We start from the raw sequence: 20,823 nt of genomic DNA on the forward strand, positions 1-20,823 counted from the left end.
GATGTTTGTAATTGATATGTTGAAACAGTGAGGTCATGGCACAGGTCAGGGATAAAAAAAAATGGGATGGATGTTATTTACTTTACAACACATAAACTAAAGAACTAAACATATTCATAAAATAAATGAAAATGATCACACTTGACTATGTTTCTCATCAGTTTCATAATGGTTCTTATAAGGGCTTAGGATTTAATTAACAAATGCTGGACAGTCAAATGTGCAGGTTTCATACAAAAGAAAAAAAGTAATGTATAAGTAACACACTGTTTTTTAACCCATAACATTTTATGATAATCAACTATATAGTGTATTTTAGTTGTTTTATAAGTAATAAGTAATATAACTAAGTTACTTTGAAAACAACATTTCCCACACTACTTGAGAACAAGACTCTGTGCTTGTTTCTGGATTCACAGTGGCTGTTGATGATGGTTAATTTTTTGTGAACTTGCACTTGTATATGGAGGTTTATATGAACCAAGGTTTCTGCCTTAACTGGGTTGCTTGGTAAAAAGACATGCAGGTCACTTCTACTGATGACGTTCAATCGGCCCTGTATGAGTATGAGAGTCATGACTGCCCTGCAATGAGCTGGTGCCATGTTCCAAGCTGTTAGTCATCTTGCACAGCACTGTCAGGATGGGTACTGGGCCCACCAGCCCTGAACTGGATTAAGCAGGTTTCAGAATATACATATGCAGAGCTCTTTAAAGCAAGTGCCTGGTGTCACAGTACCCGTAGTACTGTGTAGTAGGCTACAGTAACACTTTCATTGCAATTGTTACTTGTTAGAATCACATTTGTAAATCTCCTGATTAATTGGATTTAATTTTTGGAATTATGATTCTCTCTTTCTCTTATTATAACTTTCATGGGTGCCATTCTGACCACATGCAATACATCACACCTGATCATTGTGAAAACAAAGGAAAGTTTCAGGCTTGTACCACACAAGCGCATTCCCTATAACAGGGCCTTATGTATAAAACTTCTGAGAGTTCAAGTGTACAGAGTTCTGCTTGTTAGATGAATTCTTTCTAAAACAAATATGGCCTGAGTTGGTTTTAAATGGATATAGTCAATTAATATATTAGAAAAGGAGTGGAAAGTAGCAATGCAGAGAATTCACTCAAGCTCCATATGCGCAAAGCATACAATTATACAACTCAAAATTATATATCGAGCACATCTGTCTCGACTAAAACTCTCCAAAATGTTTCCAGGGCATGATCCAACCTGCGAACGTTGCAACCAAGCCCCAGCCTCACTAGGTCACATGTTCTGGGCCTGCACCAAATTAACATTATTCTGGACAAAAATTTTTAATTACCTCTCAGACAGTCTTGGACTCACAATCCCTCCTAACCCATTAACAGCTGTGTTTGGGGTTCTTCCAGAGGGTCTTAAAGTGGAGAAAGACAAACAAACTGTGATTGCATTCACTACACTGTTGGCACGCAGACTTATTCTGATAAACTGGAAGAACCCAAACTCTCCTCTTTTAAGTCAGTGGGAAACTGATGTGTTATACTAATTTAAAATTGGAAAAAATCAAATACTCAGTTAGAGGATCTGTGCAGACTTTTTTCAAAACATGGCAGGATCTAATCAGTAATATTTTGAAATGATTTCATAAAGCACATAGAATTTGTTGATTTAGGTATTTTTAAAAGCCTTAAATTTTACACCGTTTGGCTTGCTCTCTCTCTCAAGGGTGGGGATCGATCTGTTCTTAGCATAATTCTTTTTTTTTTAAAAACTTGATTGCTATGTATTGATTGTAATAAAATTAATAAATAAATAAAAAAAAAAAAAAAATGGATATAGCCACTGCAAGTGCAGCTTTATTTAGTTATTTTGGTTATTTTGTTCTAATATGGTCAAAACCATATTAGACTGATTCAAAAACTTTTTGTCCAACTAGATATGTAGTATATTGTTTGTCACTCAGATGATCTGATCATAAACATTGTTTAAAAGAAAGTAATGATCCATAAATTCTATGACTCAGGCAGATTCTATACACTAAAGATAGCAGACATGCAAAGACTGCAGACTTATACCCTTAAATCAACAACAGTGACATCTATAGCAGTTTAGTACAGCAGAGCCTCAAATGACTCCACCAGGGAATTAGCAGATTTGGACTGTTAACTAACTGAATTCCAGTTGAGGCATGGATTTGAAGAGGTCTTCATCTTTTACAGCTTCATTCTTGACTCAGTCCCACTATAATTTGGATTTGATCTATCTTTGGACTTAACCCCCATTAGATTCTGTTACGACTAGATCTCAACAAATCAGGGTATTCCACTTGTCTTGGACTCAGCAAAGACAGTCTTGAATACAGCACTGACAATAAGGCAACTGAATCTGAACTATTTGCATTTTGCAACTGCACAAAGATTTGAAGAACAAAATGAGTGCCCACTTATAAACCACGTTCATTTAGCAGTGGACATTGATTATAGGAGATGTAGACATCATAGTGAGAGGTATCCACTAGCTACCTGAAATTGGACATTTCTATATAGTTGGCATTGTGGTTTATGGTACAGCAGACGGGCTAATTAGCTGTTTATATATGGGCAGCAATTAACTGTAGCGGGGCTACATAGTAATAATGTATTCAATGTGTGTGCTGAATGTGTGTTATTTCCATCATCCCGTTTACTGTTCGTTATGTGTACGTCAGTGAATGTTGTCCCTGTAAGTGCAGAGGGGATGGATGAGGGAGACAGACCACAGCCCCAGGATAGAAAGCACATGTTCACATTCAGTTACATCCAGCCCATTACTATTTAAATGATCAGGAGGGAAAAAGAGAAGAAGAGGAGGAAGGAGAAAGACGGAGATTTCATTTAACGACAACAGATAATCAATTCCTGCTATTTTCCACATTGCACATTGTAACCAGTTTGCTTCTCATTCCGCTGGATTCACTACAGCTCAATTATCGGCAGAAACCCCGGGGTTGGACTTCATTATCCACCAAACGCGGAGGAAACACGGTGAGATTGTTCCATTTATTCAGGAGATTCAAACGCATCCATTTTTTCTAGATCAGTCATCCGTATTCAGAACAGTAATATATCTGGACTCAAGTTCTCGTTCATTTTCATTTCAGTATTCATTCATTATTGTTGTTTGTGTTTTATGTTTGTTATACGTTACAGGGGCAAGGGAGGGTTTGTTATTGTATATATGGTGTTTTTCACGTTGCTGCTTTGGTAGAGGGGGATATACATATATATATATATATATATATATATATATATATATATATATATATATATATATATATATATCTACGACTGGAATTTGCATTTTTTTATTGTGTTTTCATTTAATATATTTATACACCTATTTTACATATCTGCTTTCGTATGCTTGTGTTTAAACTGTCGATTGAGGGGAAAATATTATTTGTTAGAGGTACGGCTTGATATACTGATGTAGGTTCGCCTCAGTAATTCATCCAGGCCACAGGTCTTGGTAGTGTAGCTGCCAGCTGGGTAAGGGGTCGGCCGTTACATAATGATAGCACAAATTCCCCTGTCTGGAGTGTAAGACTGTGGTTAAGTGTAGGAAATATCTTATTGTAAGCTTTGGCAGTCTCTTATTTGTTGCACATATTACTGCACTTGAAAGAAATGCTTTTGTATAAATACTAACGTTCTTATGTTTCAGAAATCCATTTATCACCCTTGTGCACTGGGCTGGCCACAAGTATGTGGTGTCATGTCCGCAAGAGATGATTTATCTCAGCAAACTGGGATTATCACCAGACTTATTTTCACATCATATTCTACAGCTGGTCCAAGTAGTCCTGTATCAGATTCTGAGGCTGTGCTTTAAACTTAGGACAAAATGACAGTGCGGCATTTTCTTAAGTCAACCAGAATTTACAAGTATAGCAAAATAAAAAATAAAACACCAAGCTACTAAAAAGAATGTAACAAAAAGAGATCTTCTCCAGCACAGGTCAAGTTAAGAGCAGAGATTTAATATCAGCCGCAATAAGAAACCAAGCCCTGACTTTATTCTCTTCATCTTTGAAGGAATGTGATTTGTGTTATAAATTTACATTTTGGACTTACATGGTTTAATTTATACTGCTTTTGGAATCTCAGCATGTTTATTTCTTCATATTTATTCATGTTATCATCAAAGCCGTTTTGTTTAGTATGCTCACTGTCATAATTTACAATAACATCCCACTGCTAAAATCATAAAATCAAGGTTATTATCATTAATGAAAATGTAGAACGACTAAAACACTGGTTAATCAGAATAAAATGATACTAAAAGCTGAGTGAAAAATGAAAACTAGACTGAAATTAAAACCCCACACTTGAAAACTTACATAAATACAATTAAATTGGGTGGAAATGAAAATCTGTTGCTTCTATATTTTAATAAATCAATTGCCAATAGCCTACTTGACTGTCATAATATTTCCCCTGACTGGCAACACACTATATGGCTATGTAGCCTACTGAGTATAAGATTGGCAGGTATCGAGAAAGAATGTGTTTTCGAACAAGTATATATAACAAACAGCTAGTTGTAAAGGGGAGAATATTGTCTGGGAATACTTATTTGTAAATAAATTTGTAAAATTTGTAGTAAGTGTAGTATTAGATAAAAAGTTCTGGTGGTATTTTCACGTTTTGATTTGAATTTTAAAAGCTCGTTTTCATTAACATCTTGGTTTTCATTATTTAGACAATGCTTTTGTGAAGATCATTGTTGTGGGGGTCAAGATCATTTGAAGTACGGATATTACTCCATATATATTGCGCCATTCGTACTACACAATATCCCTTAGTGAATAATATAATTTCAAAAGTATCTTTACCAACAGCTAGCTGATCTCCCAACTAGGAAGTAGGATTTAGTTTTTGGCTGTTCATATTATTTTTGACTCTCGAGTATTGGCTAGTCCTTTTGTTCTTGGTAGCACTGGTATAATTTTGATGTCACAGCTATCACCCTTGCTTTGTCTGACCGCGTCCTTTTTCTTGTTATCGTCTCCCGATATTTTTTAGTGTTCACAATAATCTCCAAGCATTTCAATGTGTCCATAACAGTACCTAGAGCATGTGAATTTTCAAAGTAGGCAGTCAGGTTTGTGGAGCTCAATTAAAGGGAATCAACCTGATGAATTTAAAAATAAACAAAAAGTGCTATCACACAGATCTGTAAACAGTTTAAGAACTGTGACACGTTAAAAGAATATACACCTACCAAAAGAAGGTAAAATGACAGACTATTTTGGTCAACAAGCTTTTCCTTTATATCTACAAAAAGCTGCTATATGTTCACCTCAGTCCAACAAATTTAAAAAGAGATTGTAGCGCTAGGTTCAAGTTATAGAATCAGTCAGGTATAGCAGGTTGTGTGAATTACTTGCTCTCCTAAGGTACTGTGAAGAGCAATGTTTAAAAGTAAACACTCTACTCCTTCAAAGGTGAACACTGCTACAATATGAGTGAGACTTCTTTTACAAAAGTTCAGAAGATAACTCTTTATAAATGACCAGAACCAAAAGGGACTCATGACATACTTCATGGGATTATCTGCAAGTTTCCACCATCCTAGCAGTATGAAGACCCAGCATACATTTCTTATTCTTCATTGAATGGCCCTCATTTACGCTCAAATGAAAACAAAACTGAAATGTTTCTCTCAAAATAAAAAAAAACAAAAACAATTGAGGTAAGTCGCCTATAATATAAACTAAAAAAGAAATTAACAAAAATCCATGTAACTAAATTGAAACCAAACTGAAAATGAACTTATAGGTAAAACAGTATATACGTATAAACTCTTTTTAGAAAAAGAACTAAAAGAGTAAAAATATAAAGTGAGGCTAAGCACTACTGTAATCCTAATAGATGACCTTGGTAAATCTATTTTCTTTTATATGTTGTCTTATGCTGCCAAGCTCAACCAGTCTTGACTATCGACGGTGTCTGGTTCAAAAGGCTCCCAAAGCAGGAGTGGGAGCAAGGAGCCGACCTGCACTATCACAGAGTGAAATCTGGAATCTCCGCCATCTTTGGCAGTTCTGTTTGAACTCATGTCTGCAGAGATGATTCCGCAATAATTGCATTTTTTTTTTACTTTTGCTGTATCCAATTATACAGTGTGGCCATCTTGGCACCCCAGCTCCTTATCGTTATCCTGTCTTTCTTTTACAGTGTGTGCAATACCATTCATGAAGAAGAAGTTGTGTAGTTTTTGGTAGAAGCTGCTAGTGCACGTATCGCATGAATCCAAGTCACAGAGCAAAGCAAAAAAGGTCTGAGGAAGATACCAGGCAAAAATAAGTAAATAAAAAAACAATACATAAAAGTTTGTCTTCCTCATTAACAGAATGCCCTTCTAAAGTGAACATAGCAAAGGTGAAGCTGATGCCCATCTAAAACAGTCATATAATTACTGATATTTACAGAAGTTAGAAGTGTGTGATTTGTTTTCTTTTTCAATAATAATCTCACCATTGTAGCATATGACTCAACAGTTACTTGTTCCTATATTTTTTCTTGAACAGTCCATTTCCATTTAGTACAAAAAGTGCTGTTAAAAATACAACTGATTAAATCATCAAAGTGTTTTGTCCCAGCTATGCCATTAGACGTTAGGTATAAACTGATATTTATTTCAGTACTTCTACAATACCCTGGTTTAGAGAACTTTCCTTTAGTGGCACATATACTTTGTCTTTAACTTTTCATTCTAGTTTGCTTAGTAACATACCAAGGTATACAAGAAAGAAGTCTGGTGGTGAATTGCCCTTGGGACTCCTCTTGACAAGCACAATATCTGTAACCCGAAAATCAAAGTCCTGCGTTGCCCATAACACTTCGCAGCTGTCTGAAGAAATATAAAGGAAGTAAAAATTACTACCTGAGATATCAAGAGGGACACACAAGCAAGGTACTTGGATCGGCAGAAGACAAAAATTTCAGGAGTTCAGCACTAGAAATGACAATTTTACAATTATATTTAGGATAACTATAATTTAGGTATAGCACTGCTGCCTCGCAGTTAGGAGACCCGGGTTCGCTTCCCGGGTCCTCCCTGCGTGGAGTTTGCAAGTTCTCCCCGTGTCTGTGTGGGTTTCCTCCGGGTACTCCGGTTTCCTCCCACAGTCCAAAGACATGCAAGTTAGGTGCATTTGCGAATCTAAATTGTACCTAGTGTGTGCTTGGTGTATGTGTGTGCGCGCACCCTGCGGTGGGCTGGTGCCCTGCCTGAGGTTTGTTCCCTGCCTTGCACCCTGTGTTGGCTGGGATTGGCTCCAGCAGACCCCCCATGACCCTATAGTTAGGATATAGCAGGTTGGATAATGGATGGATGAAAAAAAAATAAAGCATCTAGAAGCTGAGCTCCATAGAGAGGTCATACCAAGAGCCTCACGGCGGATGAGGTCACAGGGTCCTTTCCCATCTCTGACCAACTGGACAATTTCTACTTTGCCATCTGTGAAGAGAAAAATGCTATGAAAGCAATCCTTGGGGAAAGTGCTATGCAGTGTGGCTTCTTTTACACGTATGCACGCCATTTACATACCCTTGATTGCTGCCTTATAAATTCGATCCCGGTGCTGACCACCTCCAATAATGTAAAGGTGTTCTACCTGCTGATAGGCCCAGGGAACAGGCACTATTTTCTTGACACACACATTCTTCAACACACATGTCCAAGATGCTGTTGGAAGAACAGTTTACCTGAGAGTTGCCCTAAAAAATGTGCAGCAAATTCAGTGTTAAGACATACACATTAATTACGTCAAAAGATTGAAACATGAACTGCGCTAGGAGCGAGGCAAACATTAGAACAATATTTGGGGTCTCATGTCTAATAATTTAGAACAAACATCAGATGGCTAATCAGTGTTTTTAAGAATTCAATGCAAGCAAACTGTGGATAGAAGATAGTCCTCCATTAGACAGAAATATTTGTATTCTTATTAAAGCTTAAACCACTGCAAAATGTGCATGTAAATATGTCAGTCTATTTGAAACTATATATTTAAGGAATTCTTTGGAGGTGAATTTGTAATCCATTTTATTTTGGTACCAGAAGGCTCAACAGCTAGTGGCAGAAGTGAGAAGTTCCCAGTGAACGTGTAGAGCATCCAGTTGATTCTAATGAAGAGTGTGCTTTCAGTTGCAACAGCGTAAGTGATGGTGTCAGAGGATGACTCATATGGGCAGATACTGAACACTGGCCAGCAGCTATCAGGGGTAATCTGGGAAAGAAAAGCAGGAAATATCTGGCAGGTACAAAAAAATGGTGAAATGTGGTTGTTCAGTGGTACAAAGTGCTCTAGCTTTCTTACCCCGATTAGGAAGTATGAGCTGTACTCTGTGGATGTCATAATTATAGCCTTGACGTTGATCACTCCACCCAAAATCAATACAGGTGAGACTTCTTGGACAAACAAGAGAGGCCGGGAGGGGTCACCAGTGTTTAACATTGAGCGAAGGCTTGAGACCTGAAAGAAGACACACATGATGGAAGCATAGAAAACTAACCTGGGGTGATACTGATCATTAACAGATTATGATCTGGTTTGATGCTTCTGTCAACTCCTATCTCTTGACAACACAGCAGAAGCACTTGATTGTTCAAATATCTGAGGCAGAACCAATGTAAGTGTGTTTAATGGGCCCTGTACTGGACTGGAACAATATCCAGGGCAGATTCACCCTTGTGTCAAATGGTGCCTGTTAATTCTGTCCTACTCTGTCATGTCATGTTATGCAACAGAAATTCCTGGGGAGGAGTCCTCAATAGTGTTGATTAACAACGTTCACCAAAGCATTTTTCGCTCTAAATTTGTTAAAATCGTCTGGAACATTGTTTGCCAAGGTTTTCTCTGAAAATTTGTCATGGAGCTGGTTTAGGTTAAACTTTTTTCCTGACATCACAGAGCTATAGAAGCCAATTATAGATAAGACAGCCCCAAGCAGAACTTGAAGTGGTAAAAAAATAACTGCTGGTATCAATCAATCAATCAACATTTATTTATATAGCACATATTCATACAAAAAAAATGTAGCTCAAAGTGCTTTACAAAATGAATAGAAAAATAGAAGACACAATAAAAAATAAACATAAGTCAACATTAATTAACATAGAATAAGAGTAAGGTCCGATGGCCAGGGTGGACAGAAAAACAAAAAACTCCAAAGCTGGAGAAAAAATAAAATCTGTAGGGGTTCCAGACCAAGAGACTGCCCAGTCCCCTCTGGGCATTCTACCTAACATAAATCATCATATTTTCATGGAAGGACCTGATGATGATGGTCACGTAGACTTCTGGCTTTCAGTCCATCATTGTTGGAGCATCATGATGCTTTGAGTAGGTGGTGGTGGCGCAGGCCGCCACCACAAAAACCGGAAAAGAAACAGAAGAGAGTAGGGGTCAGTACGGATTTTAGAGCCACCATGAATAGTTATTATGAAGAATTGAACATACAGAGTATCAGGATTATGTTAAAGTGAAGTTATAAAAAGGCCATGTTAAAGTAATATGTTTTCAGCAGTGTTTTAAAGTGCTCTACTGTATTTGCCTGGCGAATTCCTATTGGCAGGCTATTCCAGATTTTAGGTGCATAGCAGCAGAAGGCCGCCTCACCACTTCTTTTAAGTTTAGCTTTTGGAATTATAAGGAGACACTCATTTGAAGATCTAAGGTTACGATTTGGAATATAACGTGTCAGGCATTCCGATATATAAGATGGAGCGAGATTATTTAAGGCTTTATAAACCATAAGCAGTATTTTAAAGTCAATCCTGAATGACACAGGCAACCAGTGTAGTGACATCAAAACTGGAGAAATGTGTTCGGATTTTCTTTTCCCAGTTAGGATTCTAGCAGCTGCATTCTGCACTCGTTGCAAATGATTTATGTCTTTTTGGGTAGTCCTGAGAGGAGTGCGTTACAGTAATCTAGTCTACTGAAAACAAAAGCGTGAATTAATTTCTCAGCATCTTTCAATGATATAAGAGGTCTAACTTTAGCTATGTTTCTTAAATGAAAAAATGCTGTCCTAGTGGTCTGATGAATATGCGATTTAAAATTCAGATTACAGTCAACGGTTACCCCTAAATTTTTACTTCCGTCTTAACTTTTAATCCTAGTGCATTAAGTTTATTTCTGATAACCTCGCTGAATCCATTATTGCCAATTACCAAAATTTCAGTTTTCTCTTTATTTAGTTTGAGAAAATTACTATTCATCCATTCAGAAATACCAGTAAGACATTGTGTTAGTGTATCGAAAGAGTCGGAGTCATCAGGTGCTATAGATAAGTACAGCTGTGTGTCATCAGCATAGCTGTGGTAGCTCACATTGTAACCTGAGATAATCTGACCTAACGGAAGCATATAGATTGAGAATAACAGCGGACCCAGGATAGAGCCTTGTGGAACACCATATCGGATATCATGTGTCTTTGAGATTTGATTACCACAACTCACAAAGAATTTTCTCCCTGCCAGGTAGGATTCAAACCAATTTAAGACACTGCCAGAGAGGCCCACCCATTGACTAAGGCGATTTCTAAGAATATTATGATCAATGGTGTCAAATGCAGCACTCAGATCTAAGAGGATGAGAACAGATAAATGGCCTCTGTCTGCATTTACCCAAAGTCATTTACTACTTTAACAAGTGCAGTTTCTGTACTGTGATTTGTTCTGAAGCCTGACTGAAAAGTATCAAGAATAGCATGTTTATTTAGGTGGTCATTTAACTGCATAATGACTGCCTTCTCTAAATTTTACTTAAGAAGGGCAGGTTAGAAATGGGTCTAAAATTTTCAAAGGCAGAGGGGTCAAGATTATGTTTCTTAAGAAGGGGTTTAACTACAGCAGTCTTAAGACAGTCTGGAAAGACCCCGTATCTAATGACAATTTACTATGTCCAGAATATTGTCAATTAGACGCCTGATATTTCTTTGAAAAACCTGGTTGGTATTGGGTCAAGGACGCAGGTGGAGGATTTCAGTTGAGAGATTATACTATGTAATTCAGGTAAATCTATCCTGGTGAAAGCATTTAATTTGTTTATAATGGAGTACCGGGGCTTTGGAGGTTCTGCAGTGTTGGGGAGATATACTATGTTATCTCTAATATCATTAATTTTTTGAGTGAAAAATACAGCAATGTTCTCACAGGTTTCACTGGAAGTATTCTGGGGCATTCCTTTGTGTTCCTGGGTTTAACAGACGGTCAATTGTTGAAAATAAGACTCTGGGATTACTAGCATTGTTATTTATAATATTAGAGAAATAGCAGCCTCTCAAGACGGACAGTGTTATTGTATTCTGTTATTTTAACTTTTAATATTTCATAGTGGATAGTTAGTTTAGTTTTCCTCCATTTACGCTCAGCTCTACGACATGTTCTTTTTAAATCAGACACTCTTTGGGTCTTCCATGGAATAACAGTACTAGAGGATTTTTTAACTGTCTTTTCAGGTGCAACTATGTCAACAGCAGTTCTTACTTTAGAGTTAAAGTTTTCCACTTTACTATTTACATTATCCTCGCTATTATAGCTGGCATTATAAACGGACTGATTGCTTAGAATAGTTGTAAGCTTTAAAGCTGCTGATGAGTCAAAGAAGCGTTTTTTAACAAAATGCTTCTCATGAGCGTTTTCTATCTTTATTTCTATATTAAATAGTAGAAGGAAATGGTCTGATAGACCGATATCAGTGACCTGCTTTATATCAACTTTAAGTCCTTTAGTAATCACTAAGTCTAACGTATGACCTGCTTTATGTGTAGGCTGATTTACGAGCTGCCTCAAATCAAAAGAGTCCAGGAGGTTCATGAATTCCTTTACCTTTTGGTCACACTGATTGTCGACATGAAAGTTAAAGTCGCCGACTATTAAGAGTGCATCATAGTTTGTAACTAAAATTGACATTAAGTCAGAGAATTCCTCAAGGAAAGACGCGTTATATTTAGGAGGTCTATACACGGATAATACGAGAACGTGAGAATCTCCATGAATAACAACGGCGAGATACTCAAAGGACTTAAATTTACCAAAACTAACATCAGAGCTGGTACTCTGATGTTTCCTTCTCATGTGTTATACACAATATATAAAAAAAAAGTCTTCTCACATCTTGGGGAGGTTTGAGCACATATGTGCCAGTATGCGCCAGTACAAACACATTAACTGTGTTGTGATGATGCAAAACAAGTACTGCTACCAAGTATATAATGCAGATCCCTTGTATTACATACTCACTGGGTGTTAGTTGATGTAGTGATAGGAGTTTGGGGGATGTACTGAGAGATAGAGAGAGAGAAAGGACTCAGAGTATTGTGCTGTGGTATTATAATTTGGTTTTCTGTAGTTGTTCAGTGTTGCTGTCTGACGTTTTCTTTCTTTCTTCAAGTAAGGTCCGGCTTACTTGTCTGAACTTATCATGACTTACAAACCTGAGCGCACATTAAGATCTCAAGATGCCGGTCTGCTTAGGATTCCAAGGATTGATAAAATAACAGTGGGAGGTCGAGCTTTTAGTTACAGGGCCCCTAAACTGTGGAATGGTCTTCCTGCTTCCATAAGAGATGCCCCTTCAGTCTCAGCCTTTAAATCCCGGCTGAAGACTCACTACTTCAGTTTAGCATATCCTGACTAGAGCTGCTGATTAACTGTACATACTGCATCTCTGTTGTTAGTCATTAGCACTAAAACATAAGTAACATGATAGTTAGAATTGAATACTAACCCTCACCTATTCTGTTTCTTTTTTCGGTACCCAAATGTGGCAACTGGTGCCACGGCCCACCTGCCAAGTTGTTTGCCTGCCTATGGTAAAGTCATCCCTGATGGAGGATCACAGGAATCATGGGAAAGAGGGGTCCTTTCATCGGAGCAACGTTTCAGCCGTGGCATGGCCAAATGGGGAGGCAGCTAGATGGATGAGGTCTCCAGGACTCTAAAAAATCCAAACCTAATTATGTCATATCATCTACTGTTAAACCGTACTTCTAAAATTTTTATTATTATGCTGTATTAAGGAATTGTTCTGTTCTGTGTATTGTATTGTATTGACCCCCTACCTTTGACACCCACTGCACGCCCAACCTACCTGGAAAGGGGTCTCTCTTTGAACTGCCTTTCCCGAGGTTTCTTCTATTTTTCCCTACAAGGTTTTATTGGGAGTTTTTCCTTGTCTTCTCAGAGAGTCAAGGCTGGGGGGCTGTAAAAAGGCAGGGCCTGTTAAAGCCCATTGCGGCACTTCCTGTGTGATTTTGGGCTATACAAAAATAAACTGTATTGTATTGTATTCTTTACTAATTGCTAGTTTGTAGACATTTGTTCTATGTTCATCATTTGTTTTTTAAGGATGATTGTGAGGGTGTGGCATTTGTCTGTGTTGGGAGCATGGTGGCTCAGTGGTGAAACAGTGCTGCCTCACAGCATAGGACACATTTTTGGCCACATTAATAAGTTCATCATAATCTACATTTTCTTAGCCATCAGGAATACTTAAAAGACCATTGCACCAGAGTGAGTGAGAGGCGATTGAAATATTAGCCTTCATATTAATGAAAGTCGAGTAATAAACTGAGAAAAAGATATTGGAGGAGTTATCCTATGCAGTTAGAAAAACAACATTTATTAATTTAGACCATTTTATTGTGTCCTTTAAATTAAAATGGACACCACTGGAATTTGGACAGCAAACTTATTTTAACTGCAGCAGCTTACATTTTTAATTGGAAAAAGAAAAGATAAAGAAGAATTTGAAATTGCTGCTTAGTAAACAATAGGCTTGTTAGCTTAACAGCAAAATGTGTCTTTTATTTATAAACCAGTTAGACATGTTAGCATTGTGTCTTATTGATAATCATCTTATGAACATTTGATACAATTATGGCTTTTTTAAAGATTTGTACTGTGTTTATTATTTGTTGCTGTGTGTCATACACCATAAGTGTTGGTAAGGAATATGTACCGCATTAATAAAATGGTAATCTATATTCATAATTACATCTCAAAAATTATGACTCTCTGGTTGATTCACAAAGGAAAAACACACCTGTAAAATTATAGTAAATATATATTTTGACAGAAAAAAAGCTGTAATGTAATTAATGATTTTAAATGATTAAAACCTATAAGTGCATGAACATTTACATTTAAGCAGTGTATAATTGCCAACATCAATTTGATTGTGTGAGAAAATGTATATCTACAGCCTCCCAAAAATCCACAAGACCCCTTTAAAATTCAGACCTGTGGTCAGTCAAACCGGCGGACTACTTAAAATTTATCTAAAAGACTTTTTCATATGCTCAAACATTTAACATATGATTCAGATTATTCCGTTAATAGTGCTAAAATGGCATTACAGCGCCTAAAGAATATATCCATTACTGATGATGAGATCATTGTTTCTTTTGATGCTGTGTCGTTATATACTACAACAGCGTTTCTCAACCTTTAGGTATTTGCGACCCGAGTTTTCATAACAGTTTTAATTAATAGCGCCCCCCCCCCGCCAACATTTTTTTGAAATGTAATTGCATATTTTATTATACCTACTTAACTTTTATCGACATTTATCTAACTCTATATTTATTGTTCTAGTATCAGAATGTAGTTTAAATTAACTTGTTTTGGTTTCAACAGATGTTTTTTTCATATTTTTGATTCTTGTTTTCTTTTTTTCACATCTTAATTCCCCCCTTTTTGTTATTTTGCGCACCCCTAGGGGGGCCCACCCCACAGGTTGAGAACCACTGTACTACAATCCCAATTCATCTGGCCTCAGAGACTTTTCTGACAAAACTAAACAATGACCCCACCATAATGGCACAAATGAAGCTGACAACTAAGGACATAAGGCATCTAATATCAGATGGCCAAAAACCACTTCCATTTTAAAGGAAAATATTATAGACAGAGAGAAGGCATGTTCAGACTTAAACTCTACATTGACAACACATTCATCAAATTTAAAACTAATCAGCTGAATGAATTCTACAGCTACATCAACTCAGTACAGTAATGTACAGTTGCAGTGGAACCTCGGGTCACGAACGTCTCGGACCACGTACAAATCGGGTTACGACCAAAAAGTTCGCCAAACTTTTGCATCTGTTCATGACCACATATACGGATGACAAAAAAGCCAGTTTCCTTTTCGGTTCATACATGGCGATGATTTCCGCACGTGTTCAGTCTCTCCCTGTGCATTCCCTGTGCAGTGAGCGAGCGAGAGAGAGAGTGAGCGAGAGAGAGAGCGAGCGAAGGAGAGAGAGAGCACGAGAAGGCAGTTAAAGAATGCAGTAAGGCCGAGAATGCAGATAAAGAATGCACCGGACTTGTTTTGAAAGTGACTGTTTAGAGCATTGTTTTAATCTCGTTGTATTTAATGAAGACTTTTTTCTATTGGATTTTAACCTCCACTTCACTTCTGTTTTTATGGGATCATTTATTTATTGAAGGATTCTGAAAGCACTGCACTTTATTTAATTTGGACTTTGTTTTTGATTCTTGTTTTGTTGATTTTAATAAAAGCACTTGGCATTTTTTGCACCATCCAATTGCTCCATTGTAATGCCTCACTGTCACACTCATCGGTAACATTACCGACAGTGACGGGTTTAAGGGCATGCAGCGAACCCACATCATCACAGACTTTACCTCAAAACTGTAATCTCCTCTGCACCCAGTTCCTCCTCACTTCCTTCATGCCAGAACTTGACACATGCAAGGTTAGTTTTCTTGGTTGTTTATGGTTAGCTTTTGTATAAATTATGGATTTTTCAAATGTTCATTTTTTTCCCTGTGCTTAAAACTCATTAAAAAAGTGTTTACAGCGAGCGGTCCATAAGGCTATAGCATGAAAACTTGCAATGTTAGTTCTCTCTGTTCAAGGTTTTCTCAGTATTATTCAATGTTATTACATTTAGTTTACAATTACACTGTTCGTTCTATGGTATAATTAACTATTTTTGTGCTTAAAAATCTTTAAAAAAAATATATTTAAATACAGCTTGTATGGTCCAGAATGGATTAATTGTATTTACATACAATCCTATGGGGGAAATTACTTTGTATCACGACCAAATCGGGCTGCGACCAAAGTTTTGGAACGAATTACGGTCATGACCCGAGGTTCCACTACATTCCCTGAAATCCAATTCATGATGGAAAAAAAAATGAATGGACACATCAATTTCCTTGACATTTATATTGAAAGAGATAACCACTCCAGTTTAATTACAAGTGTTTATTGCAAAGGATGTTATGAAGAAAAAATACTACACTTTTTCCAGGAATCCCCCTTCTTCACATAAACAGAGCTGTGTTAGAACTTTGTTCAAAACGATTAACACCCATTGTAAAAAAATGGACACAAAAAAGAATGAAAGACATTATCTTTTTCATCTATTCACATCAAATGGATACCTCAAGTCATTTATTAAACAACGCCCATATAGGAGATGCCCCAGATCTCAGCAAACTGTCGACTCCAGCTCGGTCCCCCACTGCACTTACTACATCCTCCCTTATCACTGTGGCATGTTAGAAGGTACAGCTTGCATCCTGTCCAGATCTGGGATCAAGATAGTGCCCAAAATGGCAAACACTTTACGGACTGTCCTCTTCAATGCCAAAAGCAAAATGTCAACCATGGAGACAAGAAACCCAGTTCACAGCATTCCATACAATACAAGCCCAGTGGTATACATCGGACAAACATCTAAAAGACTCACAACACATATACAGGAGTATCACAATGATGTCATAAGGAAAGACCCACAGTCTCTGATTTACACACATACAAGTTCAACTGCATACACATTTAGCTGGGACACTGTGAAAGTAAAATTCATGGCCTAAGTAACTTGTGCCTAAGAGTGCCAGAGAGCTGGCTGAATCGTGGCTCTCTAATGAAAACTTCTTTAACAGACACTTGGACTTGAACCAGCATATACAGGCTTAAAAAGAAGAACATCTAAATAATAATAAAGACTTTATGACCAATACCTTCTGATCCCCACCTTATTAATCAATACAACCTCCCCCTCCATCTCCACTCTTCACATACTATATATTGCTTTTGATTCCTGTATGTCTAATCATTTTCCTCTGATGATGACACCTGGTAGGTTGTCAAAAGCTTAGGAGTAAAACGAATTTTAAGATATGTGACTCATTTTCTCCCTTTATTGATCTCTAGCTTCAAATATTCAAACCGTATCACAGACCTTTGCTTCCACACATATATATAGTCACACACACACAAATAGGGGACAGCAAAAGGGCTTGATAGGGCGCAAAAGATTAGAAGATAGCGTGTTGTCTTTCCTTTTCATCAACATAAAGACAGAAGTTCAAAAACTCCTACCTGACACAACGTTCATGTCTCCATCTCCATGGCACTCACTATAGAAGACTTCTCTTCTGTCTCCTCCTAATTAGCTCACTTCTAGTATCACCATGATGACTTCAGTTTCGTCCACCGATTCTGATATTATCCCCAGCTTCTACAATCAACATCACCTCCATTTAGCTAATTTCCTACCCACCAATTGTACTTTCTGAAAACCCTCTATAAAAGCTTCAAGAAACCATTTTCCATCCATCCATCCATCCTCTTCCGCTTATCCGAGATTGGGTCACGGGGTCAGCAGCTTGAGCAGAGATGCCCAGACTTCCCTCTCCCCGGCCACTTCATCTAGCTCTTCCAGGGGAATCCCGAGGCATTCCCAGGCCAGCCAGCGTGCCCAGGGTCTTCCCTGGGGCCTCCTCCTGGTTAGATGTGCCCGGAACACCTCCTGATCAGATGCCCGACCCACCTCATCTGACTCCTCTCAATGTGGAGGAGCAGCGGCTCTACTCTGAGCCCCTTCCGGACAACTGAGTTTCTCACCCTATCTTTAAGGGAAAGCCCAGACACGCAGCAGAGGAAACTCATTTTGGCTGCTTGTAACCGCGATCTCGTCCTTTCGGTCACTACTCATAGCTCAAGACCATAGGTGAGGGTAGGAACATAGATTGACTGGTAAAATGAGAGCTTTGCCTTATGGCTCAGCTCCTTTTTCACCACGACAGACCGATGATCACTGTGGACGCCACACCGATCCGCCTGTCGATCTCACGCTCCACTCTTCCCTCACTCGTGAATAAGACCCCGACATACTTGAACTCCTCCACTTGGGGCAGGATCTCACTCCCAACCCTGAGAGGGCACTCCACCCTTTTCCGGCTGAGGACCATGGTCTCGGATTTGGAGGTGCTGATTCCCATCCCAGCCGCTTCACATTCAGCTGCGAACCTATCCAGAGAGAGCTGAAGATCACGGCCTGGTGAAGCAAACAGGACAACATCATCTGCAAAAAGCAGTGACCCAATCCTGATTCCACCAAACCGGACTCCCTCAACACCCTGGCTGCGTCTAGAAATTCTCTCCATAAAAGTTATGAACAGAATTGGTGACAAAGGGCAGCCCTGGTGGAGTCCAACTTTCACTGGCATTATTCTATAACTTCTATAACTGTCAAATGTTTGTTTCAATGTCCTTTGACTTTTCTTTGAAAGACTGGAACCTTCATCCAGGATACGAGGAGGCTCCCCAACTGCTTATCTGCTGTCTCTGTGCTCTTTTATTTTATTTATATATATAATAATATTCTCAATATATAAAATACTAAGTCTAAAAGTGCAATGATTTTGTGCAACGATTTTGTTACTTTTTTTGTCATGCTTTAAATCGGGCTTATTTTAAAACCTACATATATATGTTTGGTAACATTCTTTTCATAATTTAACGAACTTTAATGTGATGTTAGATTTTCAGATTCTTATTCTGTTTTTAAATTATAAACTAAAAAATATCAGGAACTCCCACAAGAAGAGACTTAACCAAGAGTGCTAAGAGATTTACTGTAACTATGCCCGGGGCCGGAAATAAAAGACAAAGAGTAGGACAGCCGCTGTACAGGCTTTTAAATGTTCAAAATGCTGTGTGAGATGCAGATCATATGGCAAGCCAGCAGCTGATCGAGCAAAAAGGAGGTAAAAAAAAACTATTTGTTTCCCATTGTATCACCATTTAAGAGGGGGTTTCGGAGGAGCAACTGGGTCTCCTTTGCTCCTTTGGGTTTGTTTAGCCCCCCTCTTTACAACACAAGCAGCAGACTGGCCGCAACTGGGGGTTGGATGCCAAAGGCTCTAGGGGGTCTTGCCCACATAGTGTGTGTGTATATATATATATATATAATACAGTATATACCTACAGTATATATATATATATATATATATAAATATATATATATATATATATATATATATATATATATACAGTGCATCAAGAAAGTATTCACAGCGCATCACTTTTTCCACATTTTGTTATGTTACAGCCTTATTCCAAAATGGATGAAATTAATTTTTTTCCTCAGAATTCTACACACAACACCCCACAATGACAACATGAAAAAAGTTTACTTGAGATTTTTGCAAATTTATTAAAAATAAAAAAATTGACAAAGCACATGTACATAAGTATTCACAGCCTTTGCCATGAAGCTCAAAATTGAACTCAGGTGCATCCTGTTTCCCCTGATCATCCTTGAGATGTTTCTGCAGCTTAGTTGGAGTCCACCTGTGGTAAATTGGACAGTTGATTGGACATGATTTGGAAAGGCACACACCTGTCTGTATAAGGTCCCACAGTTGACAGTTCATGTCAGAGCACAAACCAAGCATGAAGTTAAAAGGAATTGTCTGTAGACCTCCAAGACAGGATTGTCTCGAGGCACAAATCTGGGGAAGGGTTCAGAAAAATTTCTGCTGCTTTGAAGGTCCCAATGAGTCATCCATAAGTGCAAGACGTTCGAAACCACCAGAACTCTTCCTAGAGCTGGCCGACCATCTAAACTGAGTGATCAGGGAAGAAGGGCCTTAGTCAGGGAGGTGAAAAAGAACCCAATGGTCACTCTGTCAGAGCTCCAGAGGTCCTCTGTGGAAAAAGGAGAACCTTTCAGAAGGACAACCATCTCTGCCATCTCTGCAGCAATCCACCAATCAGGCCTGTATGGTAGAGTGGCCAGACGGAAGTCACTCCTTAGTAAAAGGCACATGGCAGCCCGCCTGGAGTTTGCCAAAAGGCACCTGAAGGACTCTCAGACTATGAGAAACAAAATTCTCTGTTCTGATGAGACAAAGATTGAACTCTTTGGTGTGAATGCCAGGTGTCACGTTTGTAGGAAACCAGGCACCACTCATCACCAGGCCAATACCACCCCTACAGTGAAGCATGGTGGTGGCAGCATCATGCTGTGGGGATTTTTTTCAGCGGCAAGAACTGGGAGACTAGTCAGGATAAAGGGAAAGATGACTGCAGCAATGTACAGACACATCCTGGATGAAAACCTGCTCCAGAGTGCTCTTGACCTCAGACTGGGGTGACGGTTCATCTTTCAGCAGGACAACGACGCTAAGCACACAGCCAAGATATCAAAGGAGTGGCTTCAGGACAACTCTGTGAATGTCCTTGAGTGGCCCAGCCAGAGCCCAGACTTAAATCCGATTGAACATCTCTGGAGAGATCTTAAAATGGCTGTGCACCGACGCTTCCCATCCAACCTGATGGAGCTTGAGAGGTGCTGCAAAGAGGAATGGGCGAAACTGGCCAAGGATAGGTGTGCCAAGCTTGTGGCATTATATTCAAAAAGACTTGAGGCTGTAATTGTTGCTAAAGGTGCATCGACAAAGTATTGAGCAAAGGCTGTGAATACTTATGTACATGTGATTTCT

At 38.5% G+C, this 20,823-nt stretch overlaps 1 protein-coding gene across 1 annotated transcript in view; it reads right to left on the reverse strand.

Moving 5' to 3' along the window:
• LOC120533666 (cation channel sperm-associated protein subunit gamma-like) overlaps positions 1-20,823 on the reverse strand; it is a 100,931-nt gene that overhangs the window by 43,310 nt on the left and 36,798 nt on the right. Inside the window, exons 9-13 of the mRNA XM_039760565.1 lie at positions 8,357-8,512; positions 8,095-8,266; positions 7,585-7,722; positions 7,420-7,494; positions 6,769-6,885 (exon numbers count right to left, since the gene is read on the reverse strand). Of these exons, the coding sequence (XP_039616499.1) occupies positions 6,769-6,885; positions 7,420-7,494; positions 7,585-7,722; positions 8,095-8,266; positions 8,357-8,512 (658 nt within the window). The remainder of the gene's footprint in view (positions 1-6,768; positions 6,886-7,419; positions 7,495-7,584; positions 7,723-8,094; positions 8,267-8,356; positions 8,513-20,823) is intronic.

Source organism: Polypterus senegalus, chromosome 8 (genome assembly GCF_016835505.1).
Source record: "Polypterus senegalus isolate Bchr_013 chromosome 8, ASM1683550v1, whole genome shotgun sequence".
Taxonomy (NCBI): Eukaryota; Metazoa; Chordata; class Cladistia; order Polypteriformes; family Polypteridae; genus Polypterus; species Polypterus senegalus.